General features: G+C 44.1%; 1 protein-coding gene across 2 annotated transcripts; it reads right to left on the minus strand.

Annotated features, from left to right (window-relative positions):
* Nucleotides 1-1109: 1109 nt before the first annotated feature.
* Nucleotides 1110-15599, minus strand: SYT13 (synaptotagmin 13; the record flags this gene model as incomplete). 2 transcript variants are annotated; one of them, XM_082284553.1, is made up of 6 exons in its annotated part: nucleotides 1110-1414; nucleotides 2198-2327; nucleotides 6261-6574; nucleotides 8074-8208; nucleotides 10112-10334; nucleotides 15417-15599. In XM_082284553.1, 6 exons carry the CDS (start codon nucleotides 15597-15599, stop codon nucleotides 1110-1112), a joined length of 1290 nt encoding a protein of 429 aa, XP_082140679.1. The 2 variants fall into 2 exon arrangements, with proteins under 2 accessions (XP_082140679.1, XP_082140678.1); XM_082284552.1 differs by having other exon boundaries at nucleotides 8074-8214.
* Nucleotides 15600-17211: the final 1612 nt, after the last annotated feature.

The following is a 17211-nucleotide window of genomic DNA, read 5'->3' on the forward strand; positions in this document are numbered from 1 at the left end:
GTCTGGTTGGTGAATTCCTTCTGTCTGGAAGTGATGAAATACATGGCAGTTAATAAGAGTTGCCTTTGAGTAATGCTGGTATGAGTATTTGAGTGCAACAGTTAACTGTCAAACCAAAACCATCTAACAGTTGCTAAGGTATGGAATGATCCCACTTGTTTTGCCTAATTTTAGATGTTGCCTGGAATATAATTAGCATACTTGAAACTTGGGAAAAACCCAAACAGAAAAGATGGCAGTAAACAGAAAGATTTGGTCCAAGTTTTTGGAGGTAACATCAACAATAACTTTTTGTCCATATTTAGGGTCTTCCTGGATGACACCATAGAAAGATAGAAGATACATTTAGATTCTGCTAAAGGGTCCTGAAACCTTCGTGTTTTCAGCAGTTTTCATTAATCTTAAATACAAGGTATCAAACTCTCCAGGAAACAAAAGTAAAGGAAGGTATTTGACTTCTTGCTCGGCAGTGTTTGCTTCAAAGGCTGCACAGGATGAGGGTGTTGACTGTCTCGCCCTTTCTTCTTCCTCTGCTCCCTCCCTTAGTTCTGTATCTTTTTCTGGGTATCCGTTTACTGCACTTTGGCTTCCCTCTCTCTTTCATACTGATTCTTTGTGCCTGCCATGACAGCACTGTGATCTTCATTGCTCAGTCTTGTAGAGTATTATGAAAAGCAGGGATTGGTAAAACAGATGTGTGTTTGTGGTTATGGAGCCAGCACTCATCAAGGGACTTGGGTGACAGTGCTAGATGCCAATGAAGGGCTTACATTTCCATGATAACTTTGGTCTTCTGCACTCCCCTCTGCTCCTCTGCAGAAATAGGGACCTCTCAGAAGTGTGGGCAGGCAAGTAAAATTAATTCAAACAATCCAGGCAGCCAACCCCTTGTTTGAGACAACCACTTGATTAGGTGAGAGATTGTCCTTTAAATACGTTTTCCAGACAGTTCCCTGGGCTAGAATGGGTGGGAAAATCAGAGAAGGGTGGTGTAGTAAGAGTGCTGTGCTGAGCAACTTTGTGGAGGTGAAGGTGGAAGGTGAAATCCAGCTTATTCCCCCGGGCTCTGAGGCCTGGTGGGAATCTTGTTGTCAGTAATCATGACGAGCCTACATGTGGAGCTGGTGCCACATGGCTATCTGTTTCCTGGGGTTCCTCAGCATTTCTTCCCAGTGGTTCCTCTCTGTGCCTGTGACATGTAAGCCCAGACTGCACTTGCCGAGCACATGGCTCTGGCCAGCTCCATCCTGGCTCAGCATTTCCAGCTCCACGCTGGAGGCACGCAGGAGCTCATGAGGCACCTCGAACATGATCATCTCGTTCCACACAGGGTTGATCTTGTGTTTTGCACGTTTGGTCTGCTTCTTCTTCAGCTTCAGTGACTGATGCCTCAGTGTCACCTTGACAGAAACATCTGTATAGGGAGTGGAGAGAGACACCATATTAATGAGTATGCAACACAGAATAGACTAGAATAGACTAGAATATGCTGAGTTGGAAGGGACCAATCAGTATAATTGAGTCCAGCTCTTGGCCCTGCACAGGACACCCCAAAAATCACACCACGTGCCCAAGAGCGTTGTCCAAACACTTCTTGAACTCTGTCAGGCTGGTGATCCCTTCCCTGGGGAGCCTGTTCCAGTGCCCAGCCACCCTCTGGGTGAAAAACATTTTCCTAATATCCAACCTAAACCTCCCCTGGCTCAGCTTCATGCTGTTTCCTTGAGTCTTGTCCCTGGTCACAAGAGAGAGAAGAGATCAGTGCCTGCCCCTCCACTTCCCCTTGTGAGGATGCTGAAGATGACGATGAGGTTTCCCCTCAGTCTCTTCTCCAGGCGGAACAGAGCACGTGACCTCAGCCACTCCTCATATGGCTTTTCCTCCAGATCCTTTACCATCCTTATGGCCCTCCTTTAGACATTCTCTAATACCTTATTTTTTTTATATTGTGATGCCTGAATCTGCACCCAAAAATGCAAGAGATTTTACACTGGTGACATCAAACTGAGAGAGAGAACATAAGATATATTGATTACGGCGGTATTTGGTTTTCACTTTTTAGAAATGATTCAAATCTCTTTGGCTTTCTAATCCAGACATCTATTTTTTTCCTGCCAAAAATCACCCTTCCCACTTTCTTTCTGGATTTACATAACAGCAGAAACAACAGTCTCTGTTTCCTTGCTATCACACTCACCACTGCCAAGTAGATCTTTCAGCTGCTTGGAATGGAGGTTTTTGGCCTTAATAATCACCACCAGCAGACGATTAGCTGCTGGCAGGTAGCTGATAGAGAGCAGAACCTCCCCATGGCCTGTGGATGGCTCCTGGAAATGGAGACACAGAAAGGGTTAATTTTTTATATAATCTTGGCCAGAACATTAGGAAAACAACAGTAGAAGACTGATGGGTGGAAGGTCATGGACCAACCAAGTTGTCTCTGTCTTTGTACAGGAGATCTTTCCAGTTACGCTGGATGAGAATAAACCTGGCAAAGATGCCTGAGAGGCTCCTCTACTCATAAGGCTCCGATAATGTGAGTTACTGAATCCTTATGCCACTGGAAAATAGCTGCTTCGTGACGTCAACTTTTAGTGGAATATTTAGTCAGAAGAAGATTTGGGACTGACATACAATGCAAAAAGTCAGATATTCCTATTTTGAGAGACCACCTAGTTGCCCTGTATTTATGTCCACTTTACTTCTTTTCATAATTCACTTTTGGTTTCAGGTGCTCCGTTTCCCAGAAGGCTCTGACTGGACTCAGCCTCCAGCCTGCACTGCCCAGCAGGAATGTAGGGCTCCCTGGGAAAGCAGAGGTGATGCTTGGGGCTGAGTCTGACCTGGAGCTGGAGCTACACCTTCTTTGACACCCTATTTGGTATGAAAAAAACCCCAGCCAAGCTGAAATTCTCCAGGAGCTGGACACAGTACATTACTCTTCCTTCCCACCTGCCTTCCATCAGGACTGTGAGCAGCTCTCCCTGCTGTCCCTGTGGGAGACTTCCTTTCCCTTTCCCTTTCCCTTTCCCTTTCCCTTTCCCTTTCCCTTTCCCTTTCCCTTTCCCTTTCCCTTTCCCTTTCCCTTTCCCCTTACTTCCACTTGCCCTGGACAAGCAACCCTTGCTGATGAAGCCTAGGGACACAGTCACACCACCACTGCTCTCCCCTGAGAGAGTAATGCTGTTTCCTTTTTGGGAGCCAGCAGGGAAGGAGAGAAATCCCACACCGTTGTGTGCAGAGCTGACAGCCCATGGCAAGGGACCAAAGGGGAGCAGTTATTCTCTCAGTGAGTGGGAGCTTGTGACAGAAGTCTGGTTTAGTGTGAGGTTAATGACCCAGAAGAGTCCCAAAAAGCCAATGTCAATTCAACAAATTCATTCTGGGCTCCTTAGCATGTTCTACATCCTCGAGGACAGACAGCCCTTCTCCAGGCCATTTCTGTGCTCTGCAGTGTCGTTACTAAGTGAGCCATAAATATTTCAAACTCAGTTTTCAACCAGTTATTCGAAACAGGCAAGGACAAGCCCCTGTATGCTCCCCATGAGCTGACTGACTCTCCAGAAAACATGGCTGTCATCACTGTCTGGTTCAAATGACTAATTTGTCCTGCACAAATCAGGTAGGAAGCCATTAGCAAGGAAGCCTGAAATTCAATCCTAAGTCAGCCCAAGTGAATCTTTTTTTGTGCACTCAGGTAGCAATGAAGGGCTCATATGCATTTCACTTACATGAATCCTGTCTTAAATTTAAGTGGACCTTTAAAAAGCCCACACATAAAAAGAGGCAGTTTCAAATGCCTGTATGCCCACTACAAAAGAATTGTACACCGAGGGACAAGCCCAAACACCACCCCAATGCAAACCCAGAGTTTAGGCATGTCATAAACTGTGTTTGTTTATTTATCCCCACTACACCTCAGCAGGTCCCATTCTATAGCTCTTGGCTAGAATTTGGTTCCTGTAGCTCCAGGCACAGACAGATGCAGTGGAGATTGGGAGGGGTTGGGGCTCTGTAGATGTGCACACACACACAAACACACACATTGTACTCAGATCACATCTTGTGCTTATGACTTTCTAGCTCCTGATGTGCTGATCAAATTTTTGGCCAGCCTGTATCCACATGAAAACAAAACCTACAGTGGTTGGTCTCTGCTGGAATTCTGCGTGAACAGACCAAACCAGAGGTACTTTTCCTTCCCCCTTCAGGGCTTTGTTTTCTTTGTTTTCTTTTACCTATTAAATCCATAACCTACATTTTGTGCTGCAATCCTGCAAATCCAGACAACCATCAGAGCTTCAGTATTTCTTTCTATGCGATATGGATAAAAAGCATCAAGGGGTCACCAGTGAATTACGTGCAGGGCACCACGAAATCACAAAAGGGAAGTTGCTATGCAAGGACACACTATCATCAACCCACTATCATCACTGTCATTAGCAAAGCAGTGGGAGGGAAGGAAGACAAGATAAGGATATCAGTCTACAGTATCTACTCTTTGCATTGCTCACAGGACTCAATGAATTCCTGAATGCTAATTGCACTACCTGGTTAGCTGTAAGCTCTGCTCTGAGCTCCTTCCCTTGTGTGTGGGAGAATTACTGGGAAGGTAAGAACGAAATTTCTGCCTTTCCTGGCATTTCAAGGAAATGTCACACTTTTGACAAAGCTCAGTAACTTTGTTCCTGGATGAATGCTGTCAAAAATAGCTCCTCTTTTTTGATCAGCTCTTCCTCACTCCCTCCCTCTCTGGTTCTCAATGAATGATTCAGGATCTGTATACATAAGCTATCTGTGCAATGGTTGGCTCTCTCAGGTCCCAGATGACGCAAATTCAGCTTTCACTGCACATCCTCAGCTCAAACTGGGGCACTGTTCAGCAGTACTGCTGGTGTTAACCTTGTGCTGTCAGCCTGGAGAAGAAATGAATGCTGTCCTGTGTGTGGTTGTGAAGCTGGACCAAGGCAGAATTCCCAGTATATCCGGATTCCATCAGGTGCACTGGAGTAACAACTTATCATTGCTGTGAACAGGCTGTTTCTTGGGTATTGCTAAAAAACCAGATGCTTCAGGATGGAGGGAGAGGGCTACAGCTACAGCTATTAGAGGGCTACAGCTATTAGACAAATATTCAGTCTCATGTGTGAAGTTTACTAAACTCATTCAGACCACACATTTGTGTCTGCTGCCTCTGTCCCTGACAGATTTTTTTTTAGTGTGGACAGTCCAGTTAGTATTCAAGTGGTTATCAGATAAATCAGCACCACTGGAAATCAGAAGTGCTAACTTGGTACTCTGTGTCTGTGGCCAGCTCGGTGGAGAGCCCTCACCCCTGATGGTGACAGGCAATAATTTATTTCATCGTGCTTAGTGATGGTGCTGGTGTTGTTTTGCATTGCTCAGCTGTACCACAGCAGACTACAAGAGGTACCACTTGTGATGAACAAGCAGCAGCAGAAGCAGCATCCTGCTGCCATGTTAAGTGAATTGCTGCTGCTAGAAGAATAACCTAGTTCATGGCAGGGAAAAGGCTCCTGAGGAAACATGCAAGAAATTAGTGCAAATGAAGCATCCCCTGTACCCACTTCAAGAACTGTTGGAACCCTTCCCTCAATTTTCCCTGTCTGTGAAGCTGGCAAGATGTGGATAAGGGAGGAAAGAAAGGTATTGATGTTTAAGGAAACCAACACTATGCAATGAATGATATTTTGACATCTCCCAGAACAAATAGCAGTGGATTGATTCCAGTAAGAATAAGTGTCCTTCAGCCCAGTATTTCATTCCTAACAATGTATTCCACTCCTAGCTTAAGGCTCCTTGGGGTGCCACTGTATGCCCTACCCACACCCAGCTTTGCAGAGTCCCTCCCTTGGGCTCTGTAGGCACTCTCTGATATTTCAGCTCTTGCCACTCTGGTCCTGTGTTGCTAATTCTTAGAAGCTCACACACCTTTTTCTAGACACAGCATTTGAATTACAGATGCCAGTGTCAGATTGTCATATAATTGGGGAGGAATTGAGGGAGTTGTGACACATTAACTATTGGGAGCAATAGATGAAAGGGCTTCTGATATGATGAGCTACAGACCAGCACAGAGCTGTGCCGAGTGATCTGTGCAGTCACACATCACCCCTCTAAACCTGCTCCAAACAAATAAAGCCACCCACCCACATGCAGCCATCTAGAAAAAGGGTTTCTCTTGTCCAAACTCTTAATCATTAGGGTTTCTGAACTACTGATGCAGACTGAGTCCATACCTTCTCTGGGCTCTTTAGCCTTTCCCACTGGGCCTTCCCAAAGGATTCCTCCACTTCAGCAAGGTTCATTTTTAGTTCCCCCACAATGCTGTGCCTGGAGAACTTGTCGCAGTTTCTCAGGGTGAGAGTCAGTGTCCCTCCTGGCATCTCCTCCTCTGTTAATGGGAATCGCAGTGCTTCCTCCCAAAGGGTGTGAAGTACCTTCTTCTTCAGCTCTGTCTGGGCCTCAGCAATACCAGACTTGCTCGCCAGTGTGCCCAGTATGTAGCAATGGCAGCCAGCATCTTGGTCCCCACTCATTCTGCCATGCAGAGCTGGAAAAGATGGGTGGTAAGGACCTCTCACAAAAGACAACCCTGAAATATCTGTGGCTACATTGCAGGTTTTATGAGAGCCATAAAATAAAACAGCTGCATAGACATTGACCCCTGTTCCTGCCTGCATTGGGGCAGATTAAGCTGTGAGGCCACGCTGTGGTGTTTTCCTCAGGCTGCACAATGTCCCTGTCCTTCTGCTACTGCAGAAGGATGCTGCCAGTGTTTGGGAGAGCAACAGGTGAGTTCAAGGAAACACATTCTGTTGAAAGATGCAGAACAGCTCTGAAATAAGGCAGCGTGAAACAGGGATTGGCAGTTCTCATTTACTTTTACCTTTGCACACAAAAAAGGCTTCTTACAATGGCTTTAAAAGCAGGAAGGTCAGTCACAGACATCAGAGATGGATATATCTTCCCTTGGCACACACCCATCCCTGCAGGCCAGTGTGGGATGTCTAAGGGTTATTGTATTCTGCTGGTCCAACCTCTGGTAAATGAATATCAGAAGCCATCCCAAAGCCCAAAAGACTTGTGTCAAAAGACATTCATCCCTAATTTTAAGTCCCTTTTTACGTTGAAAAACCTAGAGTGAGAATGGCATTTCACACTCCAGTTTCAGTAACAGAATTGCACTGCCTTCCCCACAGCAAGAGGACCACACCCTCCTCCAAGGGGTCATTGAATATCATGGCTTTGAGGGCAAGACTCTCATCCTCACTGCAGCCAGTCAGTGCATCCTCACTGAACTGCCAAGACCCATGGGTCACAGGGCTCTCCTGGCTTCTCAGGGGAGCAGAGCCAGGTCCTGTGCACTGGGGTGCCAGGGTGGCAGCCAGCTGGCATGGGTGTTCATCCTGGAGGGGAACTGTGGGCTGGCTGCTGGCAGGACGCCCACAGCAGTGGCTGCTATTCAGCACCCTTTCAGTGCTCGCCTCAGAGGGTGTGATTTGATTAGGTTTCCACAGAGACCTACACTGTGCATGAATTATTCAGTCAGCTTATTTTACTCTCCCAGAGGAACTGATGATGCTCCAGCCCTGAGTGGAGAAGCTGTTACAGTTGTCAGAGTGTGACACGGAGCCTGGGTGCCTGGCCAGGCACTGCCAGAGGGCCTTTCCTCAAAATAAGTCTGGTATCTCCAGCTCAGGCTTTGACTTGACTTGAGGAAAAGGCAGTATGGAGTGGATTAGGTTGAAGAATGAAAGGTATAGAGAGGAAGGAGATAGTAACCCCATTCCTTCTGCCCCCAAAGGAAAAAATGCAAAAAAGAGGTTGCTTTGGCTGGGACTGAAGGAGCCCATCCTGGTTCCTGACAAAGCTGTGCAAACAATTGTTCCCAAGCTACACCAGTGACATTGACTGTTCTGCAAGCCCAGAACCAGTGAAACATCCAGTGGTCCTGGGGGCACCTGTTGGTCTTAAGATAGGAGGGGAACTTTGTCTAAGCGTAATCAGCAGGTGTCTTGCCCCATTCAGGCCGGGAGATGTGTGCCTCACCTTCCAGAAGGGCCACGCGCAGCTCGGCCTGCTGTTGGTCGTACACCAGGGAGTAGTGCAGCTCGGGGGCCTGGTTACAGCTGGCTGCCCGCTCGGGCTTCAGGTGCTCTGTGACACACACGTCCTTTACCACACCTGGAACTGAAACAGCCCCTTTAGCAAGCAGCTCTTCCCCTTCCCAGGAGAACAAATCCACCTTCTCTTGCCTTTACTTTTCTAAATGTCTCACTATTCCTGCACTTTGTATGCAAGGCTATAATTTACTTTCCTTCTTCCTCCGTCATCATGCAGCCTTTTTGCTCTGTTTACTTGCACTTTCAGCTCTTTCTCTTTTCTCTTGTCCAGCATTTGGACAAGACTTCTGCTCTCCACCACCTTGTGCTCTATGATAGTTGACACACTTGCCCTTTTACCTTATGACTAGGACAAGGTGTCTACATGACACTCATTACTTGCTATGTTGTTTTATATTCTTTTAACTGGCATTATTGAATTAAATCTCGTGTTCTCTGCAATGAGAATATGAGTCTGCTTTTGAGCTGCTGTGCAACTCTGCATTAGGTCAGACCTCTCTAAACATTTTGGTTTTTCTTTTTACATTTTAACAATGAAGTCTTTGTCATGCAAAAGACATCTATTTCCATAGCACCTGACCAGGTTGAAGGCAATGAACTTTGAAATCCATAAGGCAGTTTCTCCGTGTGTGATTTTGGGGTTGAGTATGTATTTCATACTGATATAAAGCAAGTTGCAAGACTAAAAGAGAAGCCAGAGATTTTTGTCATCCAAAGTTGTTATCTGCAAGGTCAGTTCTGATTCACACAGAAAACAATAGTGGGACCAGCACATTTCCTCATAAAAATCTCAGCAACAGTTCAGACCAGTTCATTGTGGCATCAAAAGGAGAACACAACAATTCTTGCTTAATTTTAGCAACACTCGAGCTATAAAATCAGGCACAGCAGGAAGGAAACTTGCTTGTGCCATTAGCAGTGCAGAGAGGCTGTTACACCAACACTTATATAAAGCTTTAGCCTAAATGCAGCCATCATCTTTCATCTTTTCCACCCTATAATCTTTTCCCTGACACCTAAGGATGTGGCTCAGACAGTCTCTTCCTCCAATGCATCTGCTTCCTATGGTACTTTCTTTTCCATACTCACCAGTCTCGGGATGGAGGGGTGAATGTAGCAATTGAACTTCTAGAAGGGCAAAAATATAATGTCTAACAACTAAAAAGAACTAAAAAGAGTACTCATTAAAAATAATGGCAGATGGCATTTTCTCTCTGGCAAATCTTCAGGAAGGTTTTATTAAAGTGGTAACCATCAGAGTAAATTACTCTGTTAAAAGGCAGCTGTGAAGTTAAAAATCAGTATGGAAGAAACCCAGACCTGCTGCCAGATGCATATAATTAAGATTGCATTTTCTCTCAGTCTCCAGAAATCTTGTGTTTCAGGATTTGGAGTGGTAACCTTTGGGCTGGCTGGGAAACAGAAATTCTGTTTGGCAGAAACCTTTGAGGTGTCAGCCTCTGGTTTCACTGCACATTACAATAAGCCAAGAACATCCCACCAAACCAGTGGAAAAAATGGAGCAGAGAAAATTAGAAGCTTTGACCCCCACTGTCCCTGACAAGGACAGTTGCTGGACAGCTAGCATTTGACCTGGAGGAGATACTCTGCCTAATTTTGGCCAGATATTTCACACATATTCTGGCTACTGCTCTCAGCAAAACCACTAAATGTGCTTTTCTACAAAATGTCTGCTACCAGGGAGCCAGATTCTCCAACACAAAAGATGTTTAGGTTAAAAAAATTGCAACAAGGTACAACTGCAGCTTTGTTATCAGAATATCCTGATGAGCTCCACAGCTACCTCCTATCAAACAAATGAATTGAAAACAGAGTGCTCATGGTAAGAAAGTGAAAAGCATCCTATGCCTTCACTTTCACACTTATTTCTTGGACAACAATCACATTATGCTCAGAAGTATTACAGATTTACAGTTGTTAGTCTGAAGACCAAAAGCTCCTACCGTTTTGAGGGAGAACAAACAGCTCTTCATTGACTTGTATCTTCATCCTATTCTCATCCAAAGCAGTATGTTTTCCGGTAGCTGGTTCTTCTGTTGTCTTCAGAGAGTACTGTGTGTAGTTAACAATTTCAGGTGAAGTTACTTCTGGTTTGGGGCCATAAATGTTGGGAAACTTCAGAAGTGCTCGAGGCTGGACTGGCTCTGCGGTTTTCTTGACGTTGAACTGAAAATTAAAACCTTGTTTATTACTTTGCACTAATTACACTAATTCCTCCAATTCTCTTAATGTTAAATGAGCTGAGATAGGAAAAAAGCAGTGCCTCTGGTGAGTCCTACCATCATTTTTTCTTGGCTTGTAGAAACCCCTGCCTGTGTGTTTGGAGACTTTCTTGCCAAAGATGATACCTTCTACTTGGTGTGTGTCTTTTCAGATTTATTCTTCTACAGATGTTTGATTGCAATAAGAAAAAGATATGTTCTTATGATTTGATTTTTCCTCTGTTCTGGTACCAGTTAATCTTTTCATAAGTTAATCCTTTCATTTTAGCAAAGAAATTAACCATGAAGTTAATTTTGCTATGATTGAGATATGGCAATTTTTACCTTAATGTTTGAAGTCAAATCCAAGAGCAAGAGGCTACCGCCATCTCACAGATTCCAGAATATTTTATGTGAGTACGCAGAAAGCATGAGGAATGCAAAGATATAAATCATATTGTCACCTGGAGCAAGTATGACCATGGTGCAATAAGACTAAGGAGAACTGGTTGAACAAATGAGCCCTGGACTGGCAAACCAAGAGTAGTTGATTCAGTGGTCATCTCAGCCTCTTTGTTCTGTGGACCAGAGCTCCATCTGACCCTCAGACACACATCTGCCCCTTATTACACCGGGACTGAAATTTGGATTTGTGTCTGATTTTGTTCTTAACACTTCAATTCCTCACTGAATCATGAATATGGGATGAGCAGAAGAGCCTGCAAGATGATGCAGTGCTCAGGCAGTCCAAGCAAAGATTGGCAAAAAAAGCATTGCTTTTTTTGCATCCCAAAACAGAGAAAAATATTTTAGTGGAATAGAACATTCCTTATGTCCCAAGAAAGAATCCTGTCTGCTTATAACTGAAATAATTCCTGATTCATTTATGTTTGGATTCATTAATGTGGGAGAACAAAAGCTGATTAGCAAATGACCCCAACCCTTGCAACAGGTTTATTGTTGTTTCCAAAACATGAGAGAAAAAAAAAGTAAAATAGCTGTTTTGGTTGATTATTGTGCAGTGGGATTATCTCCAGCCTACTGCCTGCCAACCTATTTTGTGTCAAGATTGAGGGTGAGACAGAAAAGGTTCATAACTTTAATTAAAGTTTTTCATTAGTCTTATTGTTTCCTATTAATAATGAATGTAGATGATGCCCTGAAGCATTTGTCTGTGTTGGGATTTCCTGGTGCCAGCTTCTAAGTCCAGAGGAAGCATAACAATCTCTCAAGAAACAGCTGAAGAAAGAGAGCAGTCTTGGATGTTAGCTTAGTCATATTCTGCTTATGGAGATCCAGGTTACATGCACTTGGCAGTGGTTGGGAACTAATTAGGTCAGTGACTGTCTTCTCAAGGCAGCCAGCGCACCAGTGTTTAGGAAGTCTACTTTGCAACATAGAATTTTGTCTTGTCTAATTTTAAGGGCTTTGAAAGAGAAGTGGGCTGAGACAGAAAGACGTCACTGTGTGCCATCCTCACCTAGCATTCAGCTGAGTTTAGATGTTATGTAAGTTACACGGTGTGGGGCTGTAAGTGAGTTCCCTCTTTCAGAGATGTGAGCCTCATCAGTCCTCAAACACCTAGGAAATGTGAAGTTACTGATCCAAACCTTAAATGCAGTTTTCCATTCTTCTAAAATTAAAGCAAACCAACCAAGCAGAATATGTGAGGAGTCACTGGACAACAGCTAGGAAAGGCAGGTTGCTTTTGTAGTGCAGAGGCATTACATCCAGCACACACACAGTGCCTCACGTGGGGGTCAGCCTCTGCTGTTCTCTCTCCTGGAGCTGCTGTGTTAGGCTGCTGTCCTACCACTCACTGGTCATCACACTGGAGCCTCCTGCCTGCATTGCTCTGTGCTGCCAGCACACGAAGCACTCCAAGATCCTCTGGGATGAAAAACACCACACAAATTTGAGGTATTCTTAGTACAATCTTTTCTTCCTCTTGCTAAAAGCCAGGTATCTAGTCAGGAAATCCATCAGCACACAGCATCTAAGAACTCCATTGGGTCTAAATATTCCTCTTGTCTGTCTGCTCTGCAGAGTTAGAGATGAGAGACATATGCAAGCACAGTGGGACTAGCCCACCCCCTCTTCCAACTGCATCTGCCTCTGTTTATTATTTTGCTGCCAGCTCTTTTCCCAAGTGCTGTCTGCTAATCCAGTTACATAGCAGTGCCCTATGGAAGTTCCCTTTGCAACTCAGCAGTTGTGTCTTAAATAAAGACAAGAGCAGAAGGGTTCATATAGTTCTGCAAAAATGCATGAAAGCAAATAAACCAAAAGGAGCAAGGAGGCTGCAACTGACCCTTCTGTGTGCCTGCCCAGTGTCACTCAAAGCACCAGATTGTTGCCCTTGCTGGATGTGCTCAGGAATCTTCATTCTACAGGCTTGGCTAAGACTGCAAATTTATAGCAGTTTCTCATTGTTCTGTCCGTGTGTGTTTGTGTTTGAACTCTTCCTCCTCATGTATGCAGGGCATGTCCATGGGGAGCCTCTGTCTATAGCAAATACAAGCATCACTCTCATGGGAGACATGCCAAGTGAGTAAAATGCAGACTTGCTACATCTTCCTTTTATCATCTGTGTTTATCAGAATCAGTGGCCCTGACAGGCTTCAATAATTAAGTATGTCAAACACTGACTAGGACATACTGTGCACTAATGTAGTCAGAAAAAAAGTCCCAACAGAACAATTTACAAACATAGAGATAATAAAATTTCACAAGCTCAGAACTCAAATTGAGATTCATTTCTTGAAGGTATAGAGGCTGATTCTGAATCAGTGACAGCATAGGAGAATTCATGTCCCTGGCAAGAAAATTATTTTAATTGGAAAGAATTGCTAAACATATGGAATATGCAAACCAAGAACATTTTGCACTTTCTGTGACAGAATGTTCACTCAGCTGCTATAATATGGCCAGATTTCTTTAAAAAAAACCCCATAAAGCCAGTAACATTGGAAATAATACTTCAAATTAAAAAGTCTACAATGCAGAAAGAATGGGATCACTCAGGTAATAGTGATACATTTAGGGCAGGTTGAATAATTTGATCCCCTGTTGGGATATAATGCTGAATTAAGTCATGGCAAAACTTGATGAGTGTAGAAATATAGTGAGGACTATAACTGAGTAGCTGCTGGGTACTGGAGGCTTAACTGAACAATATGGAGACTTAGTGCTTATTTCAGTACTGCAAACAGGATAACAGCCCCGTGGACAAGATCCAGGATGGACTAACACTTTCCCAAGATGTTTCCCAAAAGGCTCTATAAAAGAAAAAGAAAGCCCAGTCCAAGGATGGAGTTAAAATGAAGATTTGAGTAGTTTCTGAGCTTGGAGGTTACAACATCAAACTCATGGAAAGAGCCTAATGGTAAAGTTAACTGTGGGTTGTGTTGCTGCAGACAACAGCTAGAAAAATTGCTATGCAAAGTGATGTGGCTGTCAAAGTTACATATTTTTCATTCACATTAACAGTAAACTTGGGAAAATCTCTGTGTCATTGTACATTCTTATATACAGGTGTTAGCAAATCCCCTGTATGGGGTAGAAAAGACAAGAAAGGAGCCTGAAAGGGACATGACTGAGCTATCAAACAGAATAGCAGGTGAAATTCATCCTAGGAAAGTGCAAATAGGTACTAGGAGTTTTTCACCATGCTTATGGAGGGAGGCTCAGAATTAGCAGCAATCTCTTGAGAAGTCCTAAACTCTATGCAGGTGTTAATCCATGGTCAGTGAAGCCATCCTCCCACACCTCTCCTCCCGCCTCCAGCAACCACAAGATCTGCTAATGCCATTCTCTGTTTGTGTACCAGTTCTTACAATACTGTTTGTAGATTTGGTCATTTTTCCTCAGAATAAACTGCAACAGGAACATGAAGATGCCGAGGTTCTTTTCTACTAAGAGCCTAAGAGTGGAAGCCAGAGAACGACTGAATATTTCATTACAAACATTACAGAGAAGTTCAATTAGGACTCCTGCTACACTCTTTAAGAATACAAAAAAATAGTCAGCTCAAAAAATTAAAAGGCAAACAAAGATTCTTATACAATGGATCACAGGCCTTTGGAATTGGCTACTATGGCATAACACTTGGTTGAATGGCTAGGTGAAAGTGGAAAGGACACAGGCACATCCCAATATCAGGAGCAACAACCAACAGGTAATACTTTCAGAGACTGACCAGTGCTATAGCTCATGCTAAAGACCATATTCAACCAAGGAAATTACCAAACATTTTGCTTTGAAAAAGAGATTCCCATTAATAAGTATATTAGAAACATTCTATAATTCCCCTAGCTCTCTCTTGCACTGAGCTCAGGAGTAAATCAGGCTGTTCGGATTCTAACAAGAATGAAAAAGCACACAGGGATGCCTGACACTATCTATACTCCACATTGCTGTTACAGTAAGTGAAAAAGAAATTCACTGGGTGATGAGATTGTCCAGTCATCACAGTCTAGATTCTCACTTGCTTTTTATTATGATTTCAATGCCTTGTTTTAACTTCACACATAATTAATCCCCTCAGAGGGGCAGAGGGAGGAGGAGGAGGAGGGAAGGTTTTCACAGGAAACCAGCTGTTGACAGGGAACTATCCTGCAGGAACTATGAGATATTGTGGATAGAATTAAATAGCTGCTATACAAGATCTCAGCAGGAGCCATCTCTTCTTCACAATGCTGCGTGCCACCTGGTACCATCCAGTCTTCTCTTCTTAGGAAATTATTTCTCTTTTGAGCTATCTTAACAACTAAGCAGCATTTCCAGTCCTCATCCCCTGTTTCTGCCATTAGCAGCTTTCTCTTTGGCTCCGTGGCAGCTGTCTCCTGCTCCGGTAATTCTGTGGTACCCAGCTCATCTCTGTTTTTCCCTCACTCCTCCTCCCACTGGCATGTTGTTATATCCTGAACACAGAAAGCAGATAAACAGGCAGCATAAATCACATGCTGAGTAGCCTAACAGGGAAGTTGCATTCCCACCCTCTGCATTTAAAGAAAAATCACAGAGTAAATTAGAGACTGTGTCTTACTTGCTGGACTGGCTGAAGCACACTGGGCTTAGTATTTTCCGTCTCCTCCTCTTGGTCCTTTTCTGAGAGTCCTTTCCCAGGTTGCTTGCATTTGCAGAAGCAGGTGAGACCGCAGAGGGCAAGGATGCTAGTTGCAGTCCCTAAGGTAGCCCCCAGGGCTATAACTGGAGCAGACAAAACCATTGTCCTGCGCTGCACAGGAACAGAAAGCACAGAGACCCTGTGACTCTTTCTACTCCCTGGGAGAGCAGCTCTCCCACATCCACTCCGATTTCTAGCCTGGCTTCATTCTCCTTGGAAGTCTGAAAGCAATTCTCTTGTGCAGCAAAGGGACCAATCTAGACACACAGATAAATCATCCCACCTTTGCTAGGCAACAAGCTACCTTTCCATCCTGATGATGGAGTTGCTGCTCCAGGTCAGGGAGAGGAAATAGTAACTGTGGTGCCTGCAATCATAGAGCTGCAAACAGGCAGTTTTCATTGAAGCCTGTTCTCCAGCTCCACTGGGAAAAGTCTGATGTGTGATAGAGAGGAAAGACGTCAGCAGAAGGGGCTGGCCTTGCTAGCTAACTCACAGAAAGTGCATCCAAATGTTTGATCATCTCTCCAGCAATATTTCTCGGGGCTGGCTTGCTGATATGCTCAAGAGGTTGAATTTTTTTGTCTTAAGTCAAAGATAGTGACTGCCAAAAGCTGCTGGCCTGAGAAGCCCTGTTATGACAGCACTGCACAGTAGCTCTGTAGTCACAGTAAAGCCTCTGTATAAGTCAGGCAAAACTTTCTCATTCTTCAGAGGCTGCAGAACAAACACAGGCAAGATTTAAGCCCTGTCCCATGCCTCACCACCTGCCCCTCAAAGCACAGGGTCTGAACCTTTTGGAGCTGCTTTCTGTAGGATAAATGCAGAGCAGCACCTCTATTTAAAAAAAGAGCAGAAAATCCTACCAAACAAGACACACTTGGGCATATGCTGCTTCCTCTGGAGAGAATGAGAAAGCAAACAACATATGCTAGATATTAGTCATAGTGCTTACCACACTGGTGTTAGGCAGTGGGCTGCTGAGCACAGGAGAAGAACCTGCATGAATAGACTTGAAGAGCTGGATGTCCGTCCCAGTTTTCTGTTGAGGTGATGGTGTGATTATCTTTCTCTGACTCATTCATTTTTGCCTTAGTTCTCAGAATGCCCAGCTTGGGGAAGAGGATAATAAATGCCATCATTTGATGTGTTTCTAATGGCGTGTACAGCCCTGTTCTGGGTACTTCACAAGGAGAATCTAGTGGGCAGAAGGTGATTGTAATTCTGGTCACTATATCTCTGGGCCAAGATGAAACTAGTAAGCAAAATGCAAAATATTCCAAAAAATAACAAGTTCTACTGATTATACTGGGAGTTTGTCATTCTGTTTTGGAATATAGTTGATGCCCATGGATCAGAAAAACAAATTAACTATGTACAGAGAAATTTTTAGAAATTCAGGGGTTTTGATCTTTCTGTAGCTCAGGTTTTGCATAGATTTTTCTTGACTTTTTTTTTCTTTGAGGTTTCACATCTTATTCATGACAACTCACTCAGCCTTTGTTCCTTGGTGACATGTTCACCTCTCTGGTACAAAACTTCCCTCACACATCTGAGTCTCATTTTAATTGTTAGATTCCTCTGTAGCACTGCAGCATCCTAATGGCTGCAGTGCACATTCCCCTTCTCCTCACCCTACAAGGCTTGTCAGACGTCTCACTCCTCACTTCCAAGCCTCCTGACCCCCCATCAAGAATCAAGTCCCAATGGACTC

Source organism: Coloeus monedula (genome assembly GCF_965178545.1).
Source record: "Coloeus monedula genome assembly, chromosome: 6".
NCBI lineage: Eukaryota > Metazoa > Chordata > Aves > Passeriformes > Corvidae > Coloeus > Coloeus monedula.